The 25000-nt window shown below is 37.5% G+C and overlaps 2 protein-coding genes across 2 annotated transcripts; both read right to left on the reverse strand.

The window, feature by feature from the left end:
• Positions 1-3619: 3619 nt before the first annotated feature.
• Positions 3620-12347, reverse strand: LOC133623891 (zona pellucida sperm-binding protein 2-like). Its single transcript, XM_061987359.2, has 21 exons — positions 12179-12347; positions 12040-12113; positions 11866-11961; positions 11663-11787; positions 9147-9290; positions 9017-9079; positions 8790-8954; positions 8637-8733; positions 8351-8568; positions 8125-8281; positions 7855-8063; positions 7673-7790; positions 5311-5510; positions 5118-5232; positions 4767-4936; positions 4611-4705; positions 4422-4552; positions 4174-4363; positions 3965-4106; positions 3783-3900; positions 3620-3715 (listed from the first exon to the last, which is right to left on the reverse strand). The coding sequence occupies exons 1-21, from the start codon at positions 12196-12198 to the stop codon at positions 3645-3647; spliced, it is 2718 nt and encodes a 905-aa protein (XP_061843343.2). The 5' UTR covers positions 12199-12347; the 3' UTR covers positions 3620-3644.
• Positions 12348-13826: 1479 nt separating this feature from the next.
• On the reverse strand, positions 13827-21432 carry ttc32 (tetratricopeptide repeat domain 32). The gene is made up of 3 exons (XM_061987360.2): positions 21266-21432; positions 21022-21188; positions 13827-16565 (listed from the first exon to the last, which is right to left on the reverse strand). Exons 1-3 carry the CDS (start codon positions 21379-21381, stop codon positions 16438-16440), a joined length of 411 nt encoding a protein of 136 aa, XP_061843344.1. The 5' UTR covers positions 21382-21432; the 3' UTR covers positions 13827-16437.
• Between the last annotated feature and the right edge of the window lie 3568 nt (positions 21433-25000).

The following is a 25000-nucleotide window of genomic DNA, read 5'->3' on the forward strand; positions in this document are numbered from 1 at the left end:
TTATAAAGTGGCCCAAATATGAGTTTAAATAAATAATCATATAACCTGTTATTATTCACTCAGTTTCCCCTCACTTCGTAGCGTAAGGTAGAGAGCCCCTTTCGTGCGTCGGTATCCAATCCATTCCACTTGTTCATATAGAAAATGCCCACATCACTCAAATTCCAGCCCGCATTTTCTCTGCGACCTTGCTTGCGGTCCTGCAGGTGTACGAAGCACTTTATCTTCCTTTACAATGAGTGAAGCTGCACAAAACCTTGTGTGTGCAATTGTAAATCATTTATTTTTTAAGTTTTGTGTTTCTTGTAGAATCTATATACATATATATACATTAGCCTATTGTTAAAATAATGAAAAAAAACATCATTAAATATATTTGTTTTATTGTATTGTTACATTAATAGCTGTTTTATTATAGGATGGCTTGTTAAACATTTAATAGGATTTTTCAGAGGGAGGAAAAACCAAGACATTTAATATAAAATGTAAAATGAATACATAAAAAGAAAAAGAAAATATATGGTTAAAAGCCATCGTCCCGGGGAGCATTTCATTTCGTCCCGTGCATTTAAAAAAAATAATGAATAATTTCTAAGTCTTTGTTAGCCGTTTGTGAAGCTTTGTGCTCGTGCGTAACATTCGCTCGCATCCTGTGCATCTCCTGGGGGCAAAGGCCCCCCCTGTCCTTAAAAGCTAGTGACGCCCCTGCTTTAACTTAACTTTAAACATACAAACTGTAGCACACAAAAAAAGCACATTTAATAAAAAAAACATTATGGTCTTACCTTTACTTATAAGTGCGGGTACAGTGGTGTTCGGTGTGGAGGAGTTGTGAATGAATGAAATATGAAATCCGTGCTGCAGTCTGCAGGTGTACCTAATGTAGTGTCCCAGCAGTCGTTCACGGCTCCTCCGGCGCGAGCAATGTTTTTGCACTTTTTGGCTTCTTGTTAAGTGACTTTTTTTTGGGTGGATTCGGTCTTACACGTGGAGGGTTTGGGTTTGGGCTTTGGTTGGTGTGGCGTTCCCGTCGGTGGGTGCAGTCTGCGGCGAACGTGTCTTAAGCACCAGGAGGCGTGGTTACGCGTGCCTCAGCCAGTGCGTCTTCGCAGTTTTATGATCGCTCAGCACAAGAAATACTTTACACACATAGTTGACAAAATACACTGTACATTATATACCTCAGCTAACTAAACTATGGAAATGTATAATATAATTCATATAGCAATACGGGCTCACTGCACAGCAGGCCAGCAGTTAGCAGAGTCTGTCCATGTTGAGGCACTGAGTGACGCGCCTCAACTGGCTGCTGATCACCGCACAGTCTCTTCTCAGTATTTGAACGGCAAATGTGAAAATTCAGCGATTTTGAATAAAAATAATCTAAAACTGGTGAAGTTAAATGGAAAATAACTTTAGTATAATCACTGGATACATATAACAATTTAATTTTTCTCTTTTCTTTCCATGATGGCCTCTAGTGACCGCACGTCACTGATACACACATATATACGTACGTGTGTGTGTGTGTGTGTGTGTGTGTGTGTGTGTGTGTGTGTGTGTGTGTGTGTGTGTGTGTGTGTGTGTGTGTGTGTGTGTGTGTGTGTGTGTGTGTGTGTGTGTGTATATATATATACACCCACACGCTTCTAACAGACCATTGCATCTTTTATCCAGTGTTGCAGATGTTTCTGAGTCATGGGGAAGGCAAAAGAATTGTCAAAGGATCTGTGAGAAAAGATAATTGAACTGCATATAACAGGAAAGGGGTATAAAAAGATATCCAAGGAATTGAGAATGCCAATCAGCAGTGTTCAAACGTTGATTAAGAAGTGGAAAATGAGGGATTCAGGTAGACCAGCAAAGATTTCAGCTACAATTGCCAGGAAAATTGTTCGAGATGCAAAGAAAAATCCCCAAATAACTTCAGCTGAAATACAGGACTCTGAAAAATTGTGGTGTGGCTGTTTCAAGATGCACAATAAGGAGGCACCTGAAGAAAAATGTGCTTTTCCACTTCTTAATCAGCGTTTGAACACTGCTGATTGGCATTCTCAATTCCTTGGATATCTTTTTATACCCCTTTCCTGTTTTATGCAGTTCAATTACCTTTTCTTGCAGATCCTTTGACAATTCTTTTGCCTTCCCCATGACTCAGAATCCAGAAACATATGTGCAACACTGGATGAAAGATGCAATGGTCTGTCAGAAGCCCAGAAACTCTGACCTTTTATACACATTAATTACAACCAGGTCACAGGTGCGGATTGGAACTGGGGTATGTAAACTTTTGATCAGGGTCATTTGGGTACTTTGTCATTTTGATTTAAAAAGAGTAAACAGTTTACAATCAATCATAATGCAATCAAATTCTCCCAGGGTATGTAAACTTATGAGCACAATTGTATATATGTACATATATAAAATAAAACAAATGGCTTATCGATAAGCCATTTATTTATTACGCCAATGGTTGTAATTCTGTAGCACTTTGAGATTTGGAATCAAATGTAAAGTAGATTACAAATACAATTTTATATATATCCTTACATATCACCAGAATGATTGACAATTATGACCAATAGTCAACATGATCCACCCAGAAATAACAAATGGCTTATCGACAAGCCATTAAAAAAAAAAAAAAAAAGTTTAATATTTATTTTTAGGTATCATTCTCCTACTCATCTTTGCAGTAGAGGGTTCTCCCCTCTCACTTTATGTGCTCTTCTGCCCTGACTCTTAAAGGTCAATAGGGGTTGTGGAGTTATTATCTACTGATAGTCATACGTGAATGAGCTCAGCTCCTGTTCTTCATGTGTAAAGTGAGAAACACAGCTGATGCGCCAGAAGGAAGTAACTCCAAAGATTGCAAATGGTTAAAAAAAAAAAAAAAAAAAAAAAAAAATTGCACATTTAACTTTATAAATAACAAGGACCTTCATGATACATTTCAGGCTAACTAGCAGCATTGTTTTGGAGCAGGAATGTAACTTTGTCAAACAGACCTGGTGTAAAGTGGAGCTAATACATTTTACTACAAGCAGTGATTAATACTTTCTTGAAAAAAAAGTTTATTTTGCATCCGTTCACGTTCTGCGTACACCTGCAGGACCGCAAGCAAGGTCGCAGAGAAAATGAACTGGATTTTGAGTGATATGGGCATTTTCTATATGAAGTGGAATGGATACCGACACACTAAAGGGGCTCTCTACCTTACACTATGAAGTGAGGGGAAACTGAGTTAATGACAGGTTGATTTATTTAAACTCAAATTCGCGCCACTTTTAAATGAATATTTCCGCATTTTTGTAAAAAAAAAAAAAAAAAAAAAAAATTGATGCAGTGTTATTTCAGAGATGTTATGTGGCTCCCATGGTTTTCTTTTTGTGAAACCGGTCAAAATGGCTCTTTGAGTGGTAAAGGTTGCCGACTCCTGGTCTAGTCTCTTACGCGAATGAGCTAATTAGATATTTTACAGTAATGTGTAAAATTATTTTTAACATAAGTCACTCTTGAGTATAAGTCGCACCCCCCGGCCAAATTAAGAAAAAACTGCGACTTAGTCCGAAAAATACGGTAGTTTAAAACCAGATTAGAAAATACTTCAAAAGCAAAGTTCAGTTAAATACTTTATTCAGAGTTTACAGGTGGCGAAACATAATTGGTCCAGATGAGATTTGTCTACGCTGGTTTGAATCTGTGCTTCTTTGCGCTGAAAACAAGACGAAACTTTTAGTCAACAGCATTTTTTTTTTAGTTCAGGCAAGAGTTTTACTTACCCCTTTTCAGTCCTTGGAAGGCAGGGTTACGGGGGTTGGGATGTTTACACTGACCTCTGCAGGTACCGTCAGCTTGGCTGTTTGTGTCACAGATCACTGCATCACAGTGGACGTAGATCTGAACAGAAGAGATTTTAGTAACAAGCACCGGGATGGTTCAAAAACCAGGGCATGGGCTTTACCTCATTTTTAAGAACCTCGTTGTCTTTGGTAAATGTGAACATCTTGACAGAGAAGCGCTTGATGTGGGATGGGACGGTGACTCTCTGGTCAGGCATCACGGCGTGGAAGAGAGCTACATAGCTGTCGTCATGGTTACCACAGCTAAACATTTGAAATATACATTAGTGCAGTGTGGAAAAGTGTAGCGAAGATTGTGGGATAAGCTTACGTGTTCACAATAATATCCCAGCTGGGCAGAGATGTTCTGTCTGGATGAGCAGTGGCCCAGCAGTTCTCCAAGACCAGCTCCAGGTAAGGATCATCAGTACGAATCAGCTCCACCTCAAAGTACACGGGCTCTCTCAGGTACTTCACTACTGGGTAGTCTTCAGCTTGGTAGAAGAGCTCATAAGATGAATCTGAAGGGATAAGGAGTTCAGAAGCAGTCTTCTCTACAAACATGTGATACAGTCTTACCCTGAGCGAGCCTCATTTGCACAGCAAGGAGTCCCAAGCCAACCTCAGCTGCAGGGTAAGTGCTGCGAGATTTGTAGCCAAAGCCAACAGTCTGAGTCTCATTGACAGCATAGTAGCAGGAGATGGATTGTCTATGGGAAAGTACATAGTTAATAAATGTCCCAGGTAAGATGATACATGACAGCTTACCTATACTCAGGATCTACAGGTGATGTGTAAGAGGCTCCTTTGTTGTTGTAATAGAGTCCAATCTCATTTTGGTACAGCATGTGGTTGTCAGAGAACTGAAGGAAACATTTAATTGAGAACTCTCATGATTTGTGGCACTTTGAAAAAGACAATTACCGATCTTGTGGTTCCACAGGAATTGACACCGAAAGAGAAGTAAGCAAAGCGGTCATCGCTGAAGACTGGCTTGCAGGCTTTGTCCTTTAGAGTCAGCCAGTTGGGAATGAGGTTGGGAACAGATTCCACCTTGACGGCCAGTGCAGTCATAGTTCCATTGGGGTGGCACTCTGGACAGGGAAAAAGTCACCATTTACCCCACAATAGTGAGTTCGAAGCATTGGCCAGAATTAACTCTTCAATCTTTATTAATTGTGCACACCAAACATCACAATTTACTGTAGACAGAGCTCCATTGTATATTTTAGGTGTAGCAAAGACTACAGTAGTCATAATTGTAGCTTTACTTACCAGTTGTCTTCAAAGGGAAGTTGCAGCACAGATAGAGATCACCAAGCACCCAGTTGTTGTTTGGCTCCCAAAGCAGCATGTCAAGTCTGACCCTGATTGCGTCGGCTGTTATGTACTGAAATAAAGATAGTTAGAGAACGTGGCTATGGTCTGCATTGATGTTCTTGTATCCCAGTCTACCTCGAATGCCTACCTCGAATGCAGTCACTTTGTCATCGAAGGGCACCATGAGGGTGAGGTGGGTCTCATTCTCTTGCAAGTTGAAAGCTGGGGCCAGCTCGGGGGTGATGGTCTGGTAGCCGACAACAGTGTGGAAGTTCTTGCCTTGATTTCCATATTTGACTTGGACATAGAATAGGTTCTGATCACAAGAGCCTGTAATTGTGGGGAGAACTGAGAAAGACAAACACGTTAGCATTGAGTTGTGATCATACCAGTCAGTGTTGGGGCTAACGCGTTACTGTAACGCCGTTAGTTTCGGCGGTAACTAGTAATCTAACGCGTTGTTATTTTTTTTATATTCAGTAACTCAGTTACTGTTACTACATTATGAGTTACTTTACTTTTTATGTAGTATAAAGTGTTTTATCGGCACGCTGCTGTGTCATCGTTCTGATTCTTGTGTCACAAGCCGGAGAAGAGAGACATGCGCTCTGTGTGTGTCTGCTAACATGGAGATATTTTCACTACTTTTCTTTTGTCGAGCAGAAAACATTTTAGTTAAATGTAAATTGTGCTTTGGATCAAAGATCCCATCTACTGCCCAAAACAGCAATTCAAATCTGCTGAAACAAGCTACATAAGCAACATGCTTCGACGAAGCTAGTAAAGAGAGATAGAGACTCCAATGACACTTTACCTCCACCACTTAAGGATTAACTCTGCTCATCATTCAGCACTGAAGGTACACACACACACACACTGTCAATCAATGTTCCCTCTAATTGTTCATGTGTGAGCAAACAAAAACTCCGAGCATTCAGTGGAGCCCATGTGAGTAACATCAGACGTGAACACTGGCTACACCAGCAGCACACCTGTCCCAAACCTGACTAAATAACAAGTTAAATCTCCATCCACTTTCTACCGCTTGTCCCTTTCGGGGTCACTGGAGCCTATCTCAGCTGCATTTGGGCAGAAGGCGGGGTACACCCTGGACAAGTCCCCACCTCATCGCAAGGCCAACACAGAGACATACAACATTCTATTATAATCAAATGACAGCAGTCATTTCCATTTCTAATATAAGTGTTTAAGCCCACTTACAATGACAAAAAATATTGTTTTTCATGAACTGTGTACTTTTGTTTGGGTGGAGGTCCTGCTTTGGAAATAATTTGTACCCCTTTTAGACATTGCATTTAGTTCCCATTAAAACATTCACATTTTGCACAATGAGATGTAAGCAGGGGATCGTGTACATTCCTGCAACTTCCGGTTTGTAAAAAAATTTTTAAATTAGTATTTAATGAATATTTATAAATAAGATTCCTAATAAATGACACTAGAATAAGCACACATTTGATTGGTAAATCATAGAGTAACGACCTGGAATTACACTTTGTGTGGTGTTGGAGTTGTCCGACTTTGTGTGGCTGTAAACGTATCACTGGCTAAGTGCTTGTGTTGGCGCGAGAAAGAGCGAGCGGCTGCTGAAACAACAAAGTTGCTTTTGGTCTGGTTTGTACTGCAGAAAATGACCTTTTGCGAGATATCATTTTTTTTTACTAATGTTTTGGTGATGTGTTTATGGCCGACAATAAAGTGATGGATGGAATTCATGTCCTCCAAGCGTCTCAACAGACGTTACAATATTTGAACGAGGACGAAAACTGTTCTGTCGTGTCGAAAATTGTTATGCGCTTATTTTTTTATTTGATGCGTAGCATAGATTTGCCGTGCGCAGAGGACGCTTGAGCAGTGCGCAATTGCGTTCCTTAGAGGGAACGTTGCTGTCAATTCTTATATACTCTTTCATTCTAGACTTCTAGAGTTTAATTATCACATCACTCTAAATGTATAGACTATAAAGTTCAAACAAAGAGGGATGCTAGTGGGCCAGGCTAATCTTTCCTTATCTCTAAACTAAAACTGGGGAAATGTGTAGGGTGTTCAGAGCTTCAGACATGATTTTGTCAGAATTACTTGAAGGAAATGCCTGGTTAGGCTTTGTGTATGCCTTTCTTGTTTTACAGCTATGCTGTTACTTCTGTATGTTATGTTGCAGCTATTTAAAATAGTTTTGTTAATTTGTTCTGGCCAGAAACTAATTGGCCTTTGTCTGTAGACCACATTGCTTAGCAGAGTTCAGTGATGCAAATGTATGTCAATTTGATCAACAGATTGTATTATTCTCCAGTGTTATAACAGTACTGAAATGAAGGCTAAGAGCGCATTAATGGGAACTTTAAAAAAAAAAAAAAAAGTTACTTTTCACAGTAACGCATTACTTTTTGGTGTAAGTAACTGAGTTACTTTTGAAATGAACTAATTACCGCTTTTCAGTAACTAACCCAACACTGCCAGTCAATGTCCTAAATACACGAGTTACTTACCAACATCCTGCAGAGAGGCATGCAGCTTGACAGGGTGAGCAAATAGCGCCTGTTCAGGGTGAACCATAAAGCCAAAGACCAGAGACAGGGTGTAGGTTGTAACCAGGGGCTCAGGATTCTGCAAATAAGATGAGACTCAGCCATGTTTGAGTACATACCGGAGATGCGTTCTATAAACCTACGTGTTTCATGACTTCAGGGACGTCGAAGGGGACTTGCAGAGTAAAGCTCTTTGTGCCACCAGGATGGCTGTGCTCTTGGACAACAAAGCCTCTAGCTTCACACTCTTCAAGAGTGAGGGTGTTCATGGAGAAAGTGATGTTCTTCAGCTCCACGTCATCAAGGAAGGTCCCCACATTGACATTAAACAACCTCTCCTCAGCATTGGTATCTAAAAATTAAAAAGGGGGCTTGTTATGTGCACAAACAGGTTGTTAACATATTGGACTTACAGTCAACAGCTTGGGGAGGCCTGGGCATCAGAGGGGTGGTGATGGGGAACAAAATCTTGTATCTGGTGTCTTCTTGGGTCTTATCCGTCTGCCACAGGATCTCAAGCATGGGTTCCACAGAGTAGGTAATGTGGTATTGGTAATCTGGGGCATGGCTCTGCAATTACACGTTTACAGTAAGTCGTGCAATCTGTAGTCCTGCACAGTCGATGTAGGGCAATCAAACCTTGTTGTAGCCAAGAGGACTACCAACAGGGAGCTCCACGACAATGTGAAAGTCTGTAGCAGACAGAGTGTAGCCCCGAGCGGCCATTTCAGGTCGGTCCAGTCGCTGCCCATTGATGCCCATGTGCATTTCCAGGATTTTAAAGCTGCCGTCCAGAAGGGGGGTCACACGGCGAGGAACGTGCCAAGAGATGGTGTCATCGGTGAAAAGGACGCCGCCTGTTTAAAGAGTTCAACCAAAAGTGAGCTACAGCCGAGGAAACGTATCCTTGTGTGAACAAACTCACCAATGGGACAAGCCGCTGCCATGTTTTGTACAGTTAAACCTTGAGGGGTCTTGTGGTAGATGCTGACCTTCAGAACTTCCATGGGGACTCCAGCCACCTAAAATGGATTAGCGTCAGCCAGGAGGCGACCAACAGATTTAGTGCACCACTTACATCCTCAGAGTAGGTTTCTGCTGTGTTGTATGGGCTTCGCACAACCAGGCGGTTAGGAGTGGCCATGGCGCTGTAACCCGCTTGTTGGGCCTCGCCGGTCATCATGACCACCGGCTCTGGGGTGTAGAAGGTCATCTTCCAGATTCCGTGCTCCACATCAGAGGCCTGGCAAGAACTGGATTTAATTTCATGAAGTGCAAAAAAACAAATAGTCACATTCTACCTACAGCGCTGGTGGCGTACTCGTCACCCTTGGGAGATTGAACAGGTGCGGCCATGTAATGGGACACCTAAGGACAACAGTTAATTTGATCTCTCCTTAAAGACGATAGGATGGTAAGCGCAAAAGCCACATACTTCCATGTAGTTCCTGTCACAAAGAACCTCTCTGGCAGCCCAGTGGGTGTAGTGGCATGTTTGCATCACATCATGGGAGACCACGTTAGACACGCTCTGGCTGTACATTTGAAGTCTGAGGCCAACATTAAAGGTGGTGTCATCCTGCAAGAGATCATACCGTTGAAAATGGATCTTATAGTAAGCAAGGCACTTTCATAAAGCTTAAGTGAGCTGTGCAGGAGTTTGCTGGTTCTACTTTGGACCAAAATGCACTCATGGATCACATTTGTTCCTGCACAAATGTAATTAATCGGTGAAGCAGGTTTTAATAGTTTCAGTTTAATATAGCATCATGCTGCAGCCAGTCAAAAGCTCATCGGGGTACTGCTTATTTAGCATTGCACACCATTTACAGCTGTATTTCAAGAGACTACCATACTATTAAAGTTAAGTACCAATGATTGTCACTCTGCGTGGTGAAATTATTCTCTGCATTTGACCCATCACCCTTGATCACCCCCTGGGAGGTGAGCAGTCCAGCCCAGGAATCATTTTTAGTGATTTAACCCCCAATTTCAACCCTTGATGTTGAGTGTCAAGCAGGGAGGTAATGGGTCCCATTTTTTTTAATTTTTTTTTTAATAGTCTTTGGTATGACTCGGTCGGGGTTTGAACTCAGACACTAACCAGGATTAAGTTACTGAAACATTTAATAGTTTTTGATTTTTAATGCTGAAGTAGCATTGCAGTTTTGAATTGGCTTCACTGCCATTTATACAAAACACCTGGAATATAATATTGAAAATGTAGTTATACAATAGTGAGACATTATCTTAATATGTAAACAAACTACTTCTGAGGGTCTTATGCATAGCCAAATCTACTTCTAGTTGCCAAGAGTAATGCAGTAGAACTCTTCATTTATTGGATGTAGTAACTTGGAATATTTTCAGAGCTAAATCAAAAAGCAATTTACAACTTTCTGAATGTGAAAGAGATGTGCACTGCAAAAACTGAAATCTCAGTAAGATTAAATATCTCAAGGGTAGTGATGGGTCCGGCAACACCGATGCATCGGCGCATGAGTCGACCTCGTAGAGCAAAACCCTGTGTCGGTGCGCGTACCGCTTTTAGAAAGTCACGTGACCGATAAGCAAACTGTCGCCTCTATGAGCGGGTCTTTTCTACAGCCGGAGAATTGAATTAATAACTAAGAAGAGAAATCGTCTAAAATTTAATACGTTGGAAATTTTTTTTTTTTTTTTTTAAATAGTGTAAAAAAAAATTTAAAAATGTTTTTAAATCCCCAGTCCACAAGCATCCTCATCCACAGCACGTTCTTAGATTTCCATGTTGACATTTATTGACTATCTAAAAAAGATAAAAATATATTTGTATTTAAATGAAGATATGAAATACAATGATTTGGTTTATATTATTGTATATACTAGGTCATAAAATCAGTATCAGTTGAGTCGGTCCATAGGTTGCCTGTAGGGATTTTTAATGTCCAGCAGATGTCAGTATTTAGTGACACAGTATCACAGTTTTGCAATGTGTCTAAACGTTTCATGACGCCTCATCAACCCATCACTACTCAAGGGTGATATTTGCTTATTTTCTATCTGATAAGATAATTCTTCTTACTAAGCAGATTTTAGTTAGTGTTTCACTTGTTTTAAGGGTTTGTCCTAGATTATCCCAGTAAATTACAACTTGCTGAGATTTGATGACCTATATTGAGTAAAACATGCTTGAAACTGGAATATTAACTGATGCAAAGCTGTATCAACACTCTAGTATAAAACTTTTTTAAAGTGATAATTTCTTACTTCAAGCATGAAAAAAAAAAAATCATATGTCAAGATAATGGCACTAGCATTTGCTTAATTTAAGAATATTTCAACATATTGAGCAAAAGTCTTTTTCTACCAAGAAAAATGCACTTATTAGTAATATACTTATTTTAGGGTTCATTGAGGTTAGCTAATTTTACTTGTTTTGGAAAGTCTTGACAAGCCAAATTTTCTTGTTCTATTGGCAGATAATTATGCTTACCTAGTTCAAGTAAATTACCCCTCATTTTTATTTATTTTTTGTTTTTGAACACTGACTTTGCAGTGTGGCGAGGGACGACCGCATTCAAATACTCACTAAGCTGTCAGTGCTACAGATGTAGCATGTTAAGAGTAAAATTAAACACTAAATTGGTGCCACAAAGATTTAACATTAGCAAGACCATTTTGTTCAGCATGCCAATCGAAGGCTTTTAGTTGCAAGCAATACAAATTTGCTAAACACAGATCCTTTGGAGGAGGGCGCTGTCATTTAAGCCAACTGCAAAGTACTAGTCAAGATTTTAGTGCTGAATTTCACAAGTCAGGCTAATGTCATCTATGGGCCTCCATTTAACAAGTCCAGGTGTAAACTACAAAATAGTGCAGTACTGCAAGTATGTTAAAAGACTGGGCTAATGTGTGCATGTTTTAAGTTTAATTTAGCAGGAAATCTACATATTAACCCAAATGACATACTTTGTTATTCACATAGCAGCCCATCAGCGAGGTGTAGATTCTGGTGTTACCCCATGGGTCAGACTCCATGCTGTATCCACATTGAGCAGCCAAGGGGGGTGTTAGCACAATGTGCTGTGTGCCATCTGGAACCACAAGAGAGTTTACCCCCAAATAAGGTCAGATTGAGCATAAAGAATAAAAACAAGAGTTAAAACACTCACTGATGGCCTCTACTTCAAGTTGGTTGCCCACAGCAAGGGCCTCATCCAGTGTTAGTCTCATCACGTTATCCAAGCACTCAGACTTCAATCCTTTGCCTGGTACAGAAAGAAACCTTGGTCAACCAAGTCAACAGAACTAACATAGTAAAAAAAAATAGAAATAAAACTACTTACGTGACTCTGTATTGGCTTTCAAATTAGGCCAAGCGTCAGTCTGAAACACTGCGGCCAGCAGGCTCCATATCAAACTGGGAACAAGACACATTAGACAGGGAAAACATGGCAAAAAAACACAAAAACCAAATATACTCACATGTTCCCAAGACTCCTCATCCTGCAGTCAGTGGGAGCGAAGCCACACGGACAAAAAAAAAAAAGCAAGTCACAGAACTCCAATCACTAGCAGAGCTTGGCACTAGAACAGCAGAAATGCCACCAACTCTGAAGTGAAGTGAAGGGCTGACTGCCTCATTGGGGTCTACACACATGTTTTATACAGCCCTTAATTGCAGCTCACAGGTGAACGCCGTCAGTAATGGTAATCAACACACCTGCACGTACACACACATGTACACACACAGGTACACAATACTTGTCTATGCTGCTTTCTAGTTCAACATTGTATAAAATGTATTAATAAAATACACATTTTTTCCTCACAAAGATAGTTTTTCACATGTGTAAGAAGTCTTATGAAATGTTTTCATTATTGAGGTAAACTAAATGTAATTATTGAGTTTGGTTAAAAAATAGGCTTTACAAGCCTTAATGGTGATGAGGTGAAAGAATGACTGAACATTCAGCAGCTTCAGAAAAAGTATAAAAATATCATTCTAAAAGATATGAGGATAAGACCGTATATAACTCACATGGTTTTTCCATGTTCCTTTTATTTATTTAGTCTATTGTTTTATTAGAATTGTCTTGGTTTGATGCCATTTATCGAGTTGTTTTTGTTTTCACATTTATCAATATTATTATATAATATTATTCTTCTATCTGCTCCTTTCTGATCATGGAAATGTATAAGAAACAAAAAACAATGAAAGTGTCAACTGCACCTGGCTTGTGCACTGCAAAAACTGAAATCTAAGTAAGATTAAATATCTCAAATAAGGGTGATATCTGCTTATTTTCTGTCTGATAAGATAATTCTTCTCACTAAGCAGATTTATGTTAGAGTGTTTTACTTGTTTTAAGGGTTTTGGTCCTAAATGATCTCAGTAAGATATTACAGCTTGTTGCTGAGATTTGATGACCTATATTGAGTAAAACATGCTTGAAACTAGAATATCAACTTATGCAAAGCTGTGTCATCAACACTCACAAGTATAAAACTACTTTTTTAAAGTAATAATTTCTTACTTCAAGCATGAAAAAAAAAAAATCATGTCAAGATAATGGCACTAGCATTTTCTTAATTTAAGAATATTTTTCAACATTTTGAGCAAAAAGGTCTCTTTTTTTTCTACCAAGAAAAGTGCACTTGTTATTAGTGAGAATATACTTATTTTAAGGTATTTTTGGGTTCATTGAGGTAAGCTAATTTTACTTGTTTTGGAAAGTCTTGACAAGCCGAATTTTCTTGTTCTATTGGCAGATAATTTTGCTTAGTTCAAATAAAATACCCCTCATTTTTAGTTATTTTTTTCTTGTTTTTGAACACTGACTTTTTGCAGTGTATACATGAATGTTCATGAAAGGAATAAAAATAAATGATGGATGATGATCAATATTATTAAAAAATATTAAATTATTCATATTTCCTCTCCATCCTTTTAGGAACGTACAAAAGGCAAACACATGGGTGCTGTTTTTGTTATTTACATTTGTTTTGTATTTATTATGTTCATTGCTGTTCATGTAAAAAAAAAAACAAGGTTACTGCCAAGAAAAAAACAATTGTTCATTATTATTATTATTTATTATTATTTCTTTGGTCAATGGTCAACAAAATAAACAAACAGTTGTACATTCATAAATTAAAAATGTTGCAGACCGAAAGGGTTTAGGCTGAAGTTGAACACCTATTGCGCCTAACCCTACAAACAAAGTCAAATACAAGATGAGCTTCCAAAAATTATGAAATTTCCTTTTCACAACATATTATAAATACAAATTGTACACAACATAAATACTTAACATTAAATGTGTTGTGTGATCCACCTTATTCATGACATTTATCCACAGATGGTTGTAACACATCTTATTTTGTCATCATGCTTTGACACTTAATACCTCCGCCAAGGCGGCTTTATTCTTTATTTTAATTCATTATTTTTTAAACACCCCAAAATTTAATTAAACTTTTTATATACAGCATTTTTTTCTGGGTAGGTTCTGTTTTAATATATGATTAACCTTTTACATTTTCACGTCAATCCAACTTTTTAAAATATTTTCTTCCAATTACTTTAATGTTATTGTTAAATCATCGACCAGTTAATCAGTCTTGATGGCAAAATCTTTTATTTTATTTTAAAGAATTTAAAAAACTGGCTCCACCTCACAGGATGTTGAATGGGAATTACAGGAAGTGGAATTAAATTAACTGCAATTTGGTTAAATTCCTTACAGCCAATAACAGGTATAATGTATCAAGTTTAACAAACGTTTGGTTAAATACACAAACATTAAAATTAAACACAAATTCTCTCAATTTTGGTATTTTTCCCACCATTTTCCATAATTGGAAATACACAAAATCGATTGATCTGTTTGGTAGAATATGCTTCAATAATTGTTAACAAACATTTGCTGTGATTAAAATATGCACATGAGGTTCATGGTAGTAATATTTTATCGAAATATAAAATGTAAGGAATTTACAGTAAAGTATGATTCTAGAATACACCATAATTATCATTAGAAATTTCAATTTTACCTCCTTCAATTATAACTGGAACTGCAATTGTACATTCTGTTTTCCACCATGATTCTTATTAATGGAATTAGATTGGAACTTGGGAGACATTCTCGATTCAATTCTGGTTTTTATGCTGCCGATTCCTACCATCCTTGAGTAAGATGGGCTGATACCAGTACCGATACCAATCCCACGTATTAACTGTACCTTTTTCAATGTATCCATGTGGAGTGCTATTGGCAGTTTATCATCAGAACTATATTTAAACCAGCTCCTTATTCTCCTCCTCAGTGTGTAATATGTTCAGCCTCGTCCTTCAGTGATAATATTACGGGATAATGGAGGTGATTGCTCCACACTGTACATGGAGACACACAATCAGCTGCTAGCTGCTTGTCAGCCAATGAGGATCTGCAATAAAATGTATAAATGGGCAAAGGCCATCATGCACTGATACTAATCGGTGGCCGATTGATCGGCACATTCCCATTCAGTCTGTGAAAATCCAAATTATGAATGTTTAGATTATTAAATATTATATGTTGTATCACAGTGGACTAGTCGTCATCACATCTGGCTCACATACAAAGACATTAAGGATATGTCCAGGTTCCTTCTATATCCCCCCAAAACATATACAGTACACCAAAAGTTTGGACACACCTTCTCATTCAATGCGTTCTCTTTATTTTCATGACTATTTACATTGTAGATTGTCACTGAAGGCATCACAACTATGAATGAACACATGTGGAGTTAAGTATTTAACGAAAAAAAGTAAAATAACTGAAAACATGTTTTGTATTCTAGTTTCTTCAAAATAGCCACTCTTGGCATTCTCTCTATGAGCTTCAAGAGGTAGTCAACTGAAATGGTTGTCGCTTCACAGGTGTCATAGTTTTGATGCCTTCAGTGACAATCTACAAGGTAAATAGTCATGCAAATAAGGAAAACGCACTGAAATGAGAAGGTGTGTCCAAACTTTTGGCCTGTACTGTATAGTAGGTGAATATTAGCCTCTAAATCAGGAGTGTCAAACGTACGGCTGTTTTGCAAGTTGAAAGCAAAACCGCTGTTCTAAATGTGTCCACTAGATGTCGCAATAGCAATTCTTTGTATCTTTGTAGATGATGCTACATATGTAAAAAAACAAAAAAAAAAAAAAACGTTAGTGCACCAGTTGAGGAAAATGAGCAAACTACATAAATAACATCCTGTAATTTGATTTTGATATATTTTTTTTTTATCTTGATAGATTGAAAATGAACACCAATGAGTTGACTGATGAACATTATCACATCATTTATTCAGAAAATATAAATAACAACAAATAAACACAGTAAGTGTAGAAAAAACAAAACAACATTATAATTTGTACATTATTAGAATGTGCTTGTTCTATTTTTAAACAAAAAAAAACAATTTGAAGTTGTCTTTATTTTTAAATTATCGTGCCGTGATTTTACCAGTCCGGTAGATTTTTCTCCGTGTGGCCCCCCGATCTAAAATGAGTTTGACACCCCTGATATAAATGCTCTAGAATTGTGTTTGTATTTATACGTGCTCTGTGATTGACTGATGACCTGTCAACTGGGATAGTCTCCTACCTAATAAGATGACGGATGTGTTTACCTACACAAGCGGCGTGTGAAGGCTTACAAATTCCCCTGCCAGATACATTTAGACTGCAGTTTCGCACACAGATGTCAATATCCTCGGTTTATTTTGTTCTGTTGGTCCAGGAGCGTGCGTTGAAGGCCGACTTTGGCATCCTCGAAATCTTCTTTGAGCTTTAAAGCTTGCTGGAAGTCCCGAATGGCGCTGTCAAAGAAACCTGTAAGACATTTCAATCAAAGATGATGAGTTGTTACACCTTGCAGACACTGTAAGTCTACATAGGATGTTGATTAGTAGTGTTTTTCAACCTTTTTTCAGCCAAGGCACATTTTTTGCGTTGAATAAATCCAGAGGCACACCATCAACAGAAATCAATAAAAAAAACTCAGTTGACAGTAAAAAGACTACGGTACACCCAGACCCACACCTCCCGCCACCTGAACAGTTTTTTCCCCTCGGCCATCAGGAACATGAACAATAACTCCTAACAGTAGCTCCCTAGAATTCCTTCTAAGTCTATAACAAGATCTGATAGCTCAGTTACAGCTCTTGTTATTACCAAATCTGTGTTATATGTGTTTTATGTTCCACGATTGCACCAAGAAAAATTCCTAGTTTGTGAACCCGTTCTCAAACAATGGCAATAAAACGAATCTGATTCTGAAAAGTCTTTGTCGCAATTGTTGGATTTGACTTTAAAGCATAACCAAGCACGCATCACCATAGCTCTTGTCTCAAAGTAGGTGTACTGTCGTGACTTATTTTGAGTTTTTTACTGTTTTCCTGTGTGTAGTGTTTTAGTTCTTGTCTTGCGCTCCTATTTTGGTGGCTTTTTCTCTTTTTTTTGGTATTTTCCTGTAGCAGTTTTCATGTCTTCCTTTAAGCGATATCTCCCGCATCTACTTTGTTTTAGCAGTCGAGAATATTTCAGTTGTTTTTATCCTTCTTTGTGGGGACATTGTCGATTGTCATGTCATGTTCGGATGTACATTGTGGACGCTGTCTTTCCTCCACAGTAAGTCTTTGCTGTCCTCCAGCATTCTGTTTTTGTTTACTTTGTAGCCATTTCAGTTTTAGTCTCGTTTTGCATAGCCTTCCCTAAGCTTCCACCTGTTCCGACCTTCTACCATCGGGCAGGCGCTACAGGTGCATCAGAGCCAGAACAAACAGGCTCAGAGACAGCTTCTTTCCCAAAGCTGTCACCATCTTGAACTCTAACTTATAATAATAATTCACCCCTATACAATATCCTACCCTAATACCCTACAGTGCAATATTACCCTTTGAGTGCAATACATCCAACACTGATTGTAATTTACTACTCTGATACTCTTGTCTTGTTCTGTATATTGTACAGTATTTTGTATATGTATATTGTACAGGATTGCTTATTATTTTTTATTGGATAGTAGTCTGTTTATTTCAATTCTTAGTTTTATATTTATTACCTCTTGTGTAATTTATTTTTACCCCATATTTGTTCCCACTACCGCACATTAAATTGGAGTCCTTAATCTCGTTATATGCAAATATAAAGACAAAAAAGTCCATTCTTTCTATTCTTCAATGCCTTTTCTTAGGGACACTCACATTTTGTTTATTTTTGGTTTAAGCATTACATGACTGTTATAGAAAATTAGAATATTGTGATAAAGTCCTTCATATTCTGTAATGCAACTAAAAACATGGAAATGTCATACATTCTGGATTCATTACACATCAACTGAAATATTGCAAACCTTTTATTATTTTAATATTGCTGATTATGGCATACAGCTTAAGAAAACTCAAAAAATTAGAATATTTCCTCAGACCAAGTAAAAAACAAAGATTTATAACAGCAAAACAAAATCAAACATTTGAAAATGTCAATTAATGCACTCAGTACTTGGTTGGGAATCCTTTTGCACGGATTACTGCACCAATGCGGCGTGGCATGGAGGCAATCAGCCTGTGGCATTGCTGAGGTGTTATGGATGCCCAGGATGCTTCAATAGCGGCCTTTAGCTCATTTGCATTATTGGGTCTGGTGTCTTTCAGCTTCTTCTTCACAATACCCCACAAATTCTCTATGGGGTTCAGGTCAGGGGAGTTGGCAGGCCAATCGAGGACAGTAATGCCATGGTCAGTACACCAGTTACTGGTGGTTTTGGCACTGCTGGATCATGCTGGAAAATGAAATCATCATCTCCATAGAGCTTTTCAACAGATGGAAGCATGTAGTGCTCTAAAATCTCTTGGTACACAGCTGCATTGACTCTGGACTTGATGAAACACAGTGGACCAACACCAGCAGCTGACATGGCTCCCCAAACCATTGCTGACTGTGGGAACTTCACACTGGATTTCAAGCAACTTGGATTTTGCTCCTCTCCAGCCTTCCTCCAGACTCTAGCGCCTTGACTTCCAAATGAAATACAAAACTTGCTTTCGTCTGAAAACAGGACTCTGGACCACTCTGCAACTGTCCAGTGCTTCTTTTCCATAGCCCAAGTCAGACGCTTCTTCCGTTGTCTTGAGTTCAGGAGTGGCTTGACCACGGGAATACGGCTACATGCTTCCATCTGTTGAAAAGCTCTATGGAGATAATGATTTCATTTTCCAGCATGATCCAGCAGTGCCAAAACCACCAGTAACTGGTGTACTGACCATGGCATTACTGTCCTCGATTGGCCTGCCAACTCCCCTGACCTGAACCCCATAGAGAATTTGTGGGGTATTGTGAAGAAGAAGCTGAAAGACACCAGACCCAATAATGCAAATGAGCTAAAGGCCGCTATTGAAGCATCCTGGGCATCCATAACACCTCAGCAATGCCACAGGCTGATTGCCTGTGGCAGTAATCCGTGCAAAAGGATTCCCACCAAGTACTGAGTGGATTAATTGACATTTTCAAATGTTTGATTTTGTTTTGCTGTTATAAATCTTTATTTTTTACTTGGTTTGAGGAAATATTCTAATTTTTTGAGATGGGATTTTTGAGTTTTCTTAAGCTGTATGCCATAATCAGCAATATTAAAATAATAAAAGGCTTGCAATATTTCAGTTGATTTGTAATGAATTCAGAATGTATGACATTTTCATGTTTTTAGTTGCATTACAGAAAATGAAGGACTTTATCACAATATTCTTAATTTTCGGAGACAGTCCTGTAGATACCTTTTTACCTGCACGCTGCCTCCCGCTCTTTCCGACATCCATCCATCCATCCATTTTCTACCGCTTGTCCCTTTTGGGGTCGCGGGGGGGGGGTGCTGGAGCCTATCTCAGCTGCACAAAACAATTAGCTACCGGCTGCCACCTACTGATATGGAAGAGTATTACACGGTTACTCTGCCGAGCTCGAGACCAGTGGTTCTTAACCTGGGTTTGATGGAACCCTAGGGGTTCGGTGAGTCGGGCTCAAGGGTTCGGCGGTGGTCAAAACACACCCGACTCGTCGTGTAAATAAAAACTTTTTCCTATCGGCGTATTACGGATATGGCAACAGCAGAAGTCAGACTGATTTGCAGGTGTGTTTTTATTTGTTGTGAGTTTTTATTTGTTGTGAGTTTATGCACTGTGTTGGCTTTGTTGTTTGAACAAGGTGATGTTCATGCACGGTTCATTTTGTGCACCAGTAAAAAAACATGGTAACCCTTTAGTCTGGGGAACATATTCACCATTAATTAGTTGCTTATTAACATGCAAATTAGTAACATATTGGCTCTTAACTAGTCATTATTAAGTACTTATTAATGCCTTATTCGGCATGGCCTTATTATAACCCTAACCCTCTAATCCTAACCCTAACCAAATAACTCTAAATTGTTACTTAGAATATGTTCCCCTAGTGTCAAAAAAACTCTAAATTAAGTCTTTGTGACTAAGAATATGTCCCCCATACTAAAGTGTTACCAAAAACATATAGGATTGAATTCAAAGTCTCCCTACTAATCCACCAGTGCCTCCATGGAAATGCCCCCCTCTACCTCAAAGAACTACTCACCCCCAAATCCTCCACACGACACCTCCGCTCCAGACAGGCTAACCTCCTCCAACCTCCGAGGACAAAGCTACTAACAATGGGAGACCGGGCTTTCTGCTCCGCCGCTCCCAGTCTGTGGAACGCTTTCCCTGACCACCTGAGGGCACCACAGACTGTGGATGTTTTTAAAAAAGGCTTAAAAACCCTTCTTTTTAAAAAAGCCTTTTTTTTTTAGATACATGCATACTAGTTTTAGCTATTTGGCTGATCTACTTGTTTTTTGTTGTTGTTTTTAAAAAAAAATGTAAATACACAATAGCACTTTGAGGTTGTTTACTCAATGTAAAGTGCTTTTTACAAATAAAATATATTATTATTATTATACAACTTTGTCTTGAATTTGAAAAAAAACATTTTATTTTTCACTAAAGAAGGGTTCGGTGAATGCGCATATGATACTGGTGGGGTTCGGTACCTCCAACAAGGTTAAGAACCACTGCTCGAGACAGCACCGACACTCAACAACAACACACAATTTGCAGACTATAATTACTGTTTTGCAAAAAATATTTTTAACCCAATTAGGTTAAATTAGATAATCTCACAGTGGTTGAAAAACACAGGATTAGTACACACACAGCGCCATCTAGCGCCCACTAGGGACACGTCCTTATGACAGTAAACCGGATGTGCTTCATTTTCTTACCTAATCTATAGTGTATTAGTCCTCTGTTGTAGAAGGGTACTTCAAACTGTCCGTCAGCCTGTATTGCTGCGGTGTAATCCTCCACAGCATCGTTAAAGTCCACTCTAAAATACTTCATTTGTCCGCGGTTGTTGTAAGCGGTCGCCAAATAAGCGGCGTCACGTTCCCTGTGAACACAACACGACACCGTTTTATTCTCAATTAACTCGCGTAGTTCCCACATTCAGACGACGACAACAACAACCTGGACTGTGCGCAGGATGGAATAAATATGCTGTAAAGCTCCTCTGCCCGTTTGAAGTTCTGTTTTTCGAATTCAACGTTGGCAGCTCGGAATATTTTTAAATGCTCCTCCGCCATTTTGGCAAAATACGGAAGTGACGTCAGCGAATTGCGTCTTTGGTGGGCGCCGTTTATGGTCTAAACCGGAACCACTTTTTTTTTGTTTATATTCACATACTATTTTCTTTTTCTGCATTATTGATTCAACAATGTTAATCCAAATAAAAATAAAACAAGTCAAATGATAGGAAAGCCCTCAAGTTATTATTTGTCCGCGGTTGTTGCCAAATAACACAACATGACGCGGTTTTAATTCCAATTAGCTTACTACATTCAGACAACAAACAACCTGAAATGTGAGCAGGATGGGAATAAATATGTTGTAAAGTTTGAAGTTCTGTTTATCGAATTCAACGTTGGCAGCTTGGAATATTTTTAAATGCTCGTCCGCCTTTGTGGCAAAATGCGGAAGTGACGTCACCCCATGGCGTACTTTGCGTCACTCGTTTATTGTCTAAACCGGAAACACTTTTTTTGTTTATATTAACAGACTATTTTCTTTTTCTTCATTGGATTAATGATTTAACAATGTCATTCCAAATTAAAAAAAAATGATAGGAAAGCCCTCAAATTATTATCTTTATTAAACACATCTAATTTATTTTAGATAAATGTCGTGTTATTTTATTTTTTCTTTAACATATTTTGTTAGTATGTGGATATATATTTTTTTTTTTCCCGATTTTTTTAATGTTTTGTAATTGATATGGAATTGCTCAGCATAATTAGCATTGGAAGTGTCTTATTGTGTATGTTTTGCTATTGTTCAATTACAAAAAAGTTTTAAAAAAAATGCATCAACAATATCATACAAAACTCAACAAATACCGTCATTCAGATGAAAAACAACATAAATATAAAAGCATAAAAATAGAATCTAAAAATGTATTTATTTCCTTCTGAACTTTATTTCAACGACAATATTATACAAAACTTTACACACACAAAACAAACACCATCTTCCACAATGACGATAAGTATAAAAATTGGATCTTCAAAACTATAAATTAAACGTATTTTACATACAATGTTTTAATTATCTTCACTAGTTGCCAGATTAGAAAATATATATATATTGTATTTCTGAATTATACAAAAACATATTCACAAATGCAGAAAAAGTAAAAAAAATTAAATTACATTAAATTTTCCTAGATATTACAGTGATACATTAAAACTTTAACAGCTTTTATTTCCTAGATAGCATTACAACATATATATATATATATATATATATATATATATATATATATATATATATATATATATATATATATATATATATATCTGCGATGAGGTGGCAACTTGTCCAGGGTGTACCCCGCCTTCCGCCCGATTGTAGCCTCCAGCGCCCCCCGCGACCCCGAAGGGAATAAGCGGTAGAAAATGGATGGATGGATGGATATATATATATATATATATATATATATATATATATATATATATATATATATTTATATATATATATATATATATATATATATATATATATATATATATATATATATATATATATATATATATATATTCATATATATTCCATAAATAAACAACATGAATTATGGAATTATAATATTATATATATATATATATATATATATATATATATATATATATATATATATATATATATATATATATATATATATATGTCTTAATAAGGTTATCCAAAAAATAGTGCTCGATACTGCAGTAGAGCGCAATATATGTATGTGTGGGGGGAAAAAATCACAAGACTATTTCATCTCTACAGGCCTGTTTCATGAGGGGGGTAACCTCAATCGTCAGGAGATTGAGGGTACCCCCCTCATGAAACAGGCCTGTAGAGATGAAATAGTCTTGTGATTTATTTCCCCCACACATACATATATATATATATATATATATATATATATATATATATATATATATATATATATATATATATATATATATATATATATATCTATATCCATAAGATCAAATAAACAATATGAATTATGGAATTATATATATATATATATATATATATATATATATATATATAAACAATATGAATTATGGAATTATATATATATATATATATATATATATATATATATATATATATATATATATATATATATATATATATATATATATATATATATATATATATATATATATATATATATAATTCTATAATTCATATTGTTTATTTATATATATATATATATGGATATAATTCATATAGTTTATTTGATCTTATGGACACTATTATGGTGTTGGAGTCTTCTCATGATTTCCTTAGTGAAGAACACATCTGTTGGGGTTAAATGTCACACCTAAAAGGGGCCAGTTCCTTTTTTGTGCATCATTAATCCCCAGACTGTGTGCAAGTCAAATAAAGCCATGTGTAGGGTTGGTGGACAGGACAATAACGTGCATATAGGAGACATATAGTAAATACTCAAAAAAGCAGAAGTATAGTGTTGTTGCAGTAAAATGAAAAGACACTAAAGTAAATGTGCAGCATGAAGCTCACACTTTAAATGTCTCTCTTTGCTGTGATATGCCCGTTACACTCTGAGAGAGTTGGCACAAAGTGTTAAAATCCAATAGTTCCCGGGAGACAACCATCCATCACACGTCTTCTGTCAGTTTTCGAAGGTTCACCTTTTACTCCCGAGGTTTTTTTTTTACCTTCTACTTTAGGTACACACCATAATACAATAGTATAGTACAAATGAAGACCCATATTTCACATTTTAAACACTTAAAATCATATTATTTACAACAGTGGTTCTCAAAGTACCAGCTCGGAAAACACTTGACTTCCCAAGTACCACCATATGGCGTAGTAGGCCTAAGTGTTCATTAAAAACAAGGCAGATGTTTTACAAACCCCAAAAGCAGTGAAGTTGTCACGTTGTGTATAAGGTAAATAAAAAACAATGATTTGCAAATCCTTTTCAACTTATATTCAATTGAATAGACTGATAACAAGATATTTAATGTTCCAACTGGTAAACTTTGTTGTTTTTTGCCAATATTAGCTCATTTGGAATTTTCAAAAAAGCTGGCACAAGTGGCAAAGAAGACTGAGAAAACTGAGGAATGCTCGCCAAACACTTATTTGGAACATCCCACAGGTGAACAGGCTAATTGGGAACAGGTGGGTGCCATGATTGGGTGTAAAAGCAGCTTCCATTAAATGCTCAGTCATTCCCAAACAAGGACGGGGCGAGGGTCACCACTTTGTCAACAAATGCGTGAGCAAATTGTCCAACAGTTTAAGAACAACATTTCTCAACCAGCTACTGCAAGGAATTTAGGGATTTCACCATCTACGGTCCGTAATATCATCAAAAGGTTCAGAGAATTCACTGCACGTAAGCGATGATATTACAGACCTTGGATCCCTCAGGCGGTACTGCATCAAAAAGCGACATCAGTGTGTAAAGGATATCACCACATGGGCTCAGGAACACTTCAGAAAACCACTGTCAGTAACTACAGTTGGTTGCTACATCTGTAAGTGCAAGTTAAAACTCTACTATGTAAAGCGAAAGCCATTTATCAACAACACCCAGAAACGCCGCCGGCTGAACAACAAAGAAAGCTGTAATGTGAAAAAAGCCACCTTGTAGCTTTTTCAATGTATTTTCTTGGAATTGAA

Source organism: Nerophis lumbriciformis, linkage group LG26 (assembly GCF_033978685.3).
Source record: "Nerophis lumbriciformis linkage group LG26, RoL_Nlum_v2.1, whole genome shotgun sequence".
NCBI lineage: Eukaryota > Metazoa > Chordata > Actinopteri > Syngnathiformes > Syngnathidae > Nerophis > Nerophis lumbriciformis.

Coding starts and splice junctions, on each gene's coding strand:
- ttc32 (XM_061987360.2), bottom strand. CDS start 21,381: ATGGCGGAGGAGCATTTAAAAATATTCCGAGCTGCCAACGTTGAATTC. Junction 21,189..21,265: donor CCATCCTGCGCACAGTCCAG/GTTGTTGTTGTC, acceptor TTGTGTTCACAG/GGAACGTGACGCCGCTTATT. Junction 16,566..21,021: donor ACTAATACACTATAGATTAG/GTAAGAAAATGA, acceptor AATGTCTTACAG/GTTTCTTTGACAGCGCCATT.
- LOC133623891 (XM_061987359.2), bottom strand. CDS start 12,198: ATGAGGAGTCTTGGGAACAT. Junction 8,734..8,789: donor CAGAAACCTACTCTGAGGAT/GTAAGTGGTGCA, acceptor AATCCATTTTAG/GTGGCTGGAGTCCCCATGGA. Junction 8,064..8,124: donor GCCTCCCCAAGCTGTTGACT/GTAAGTCCAATA, acceptor TTTAATTTTTAG/ATACCAATGCTGAGGAGAGG.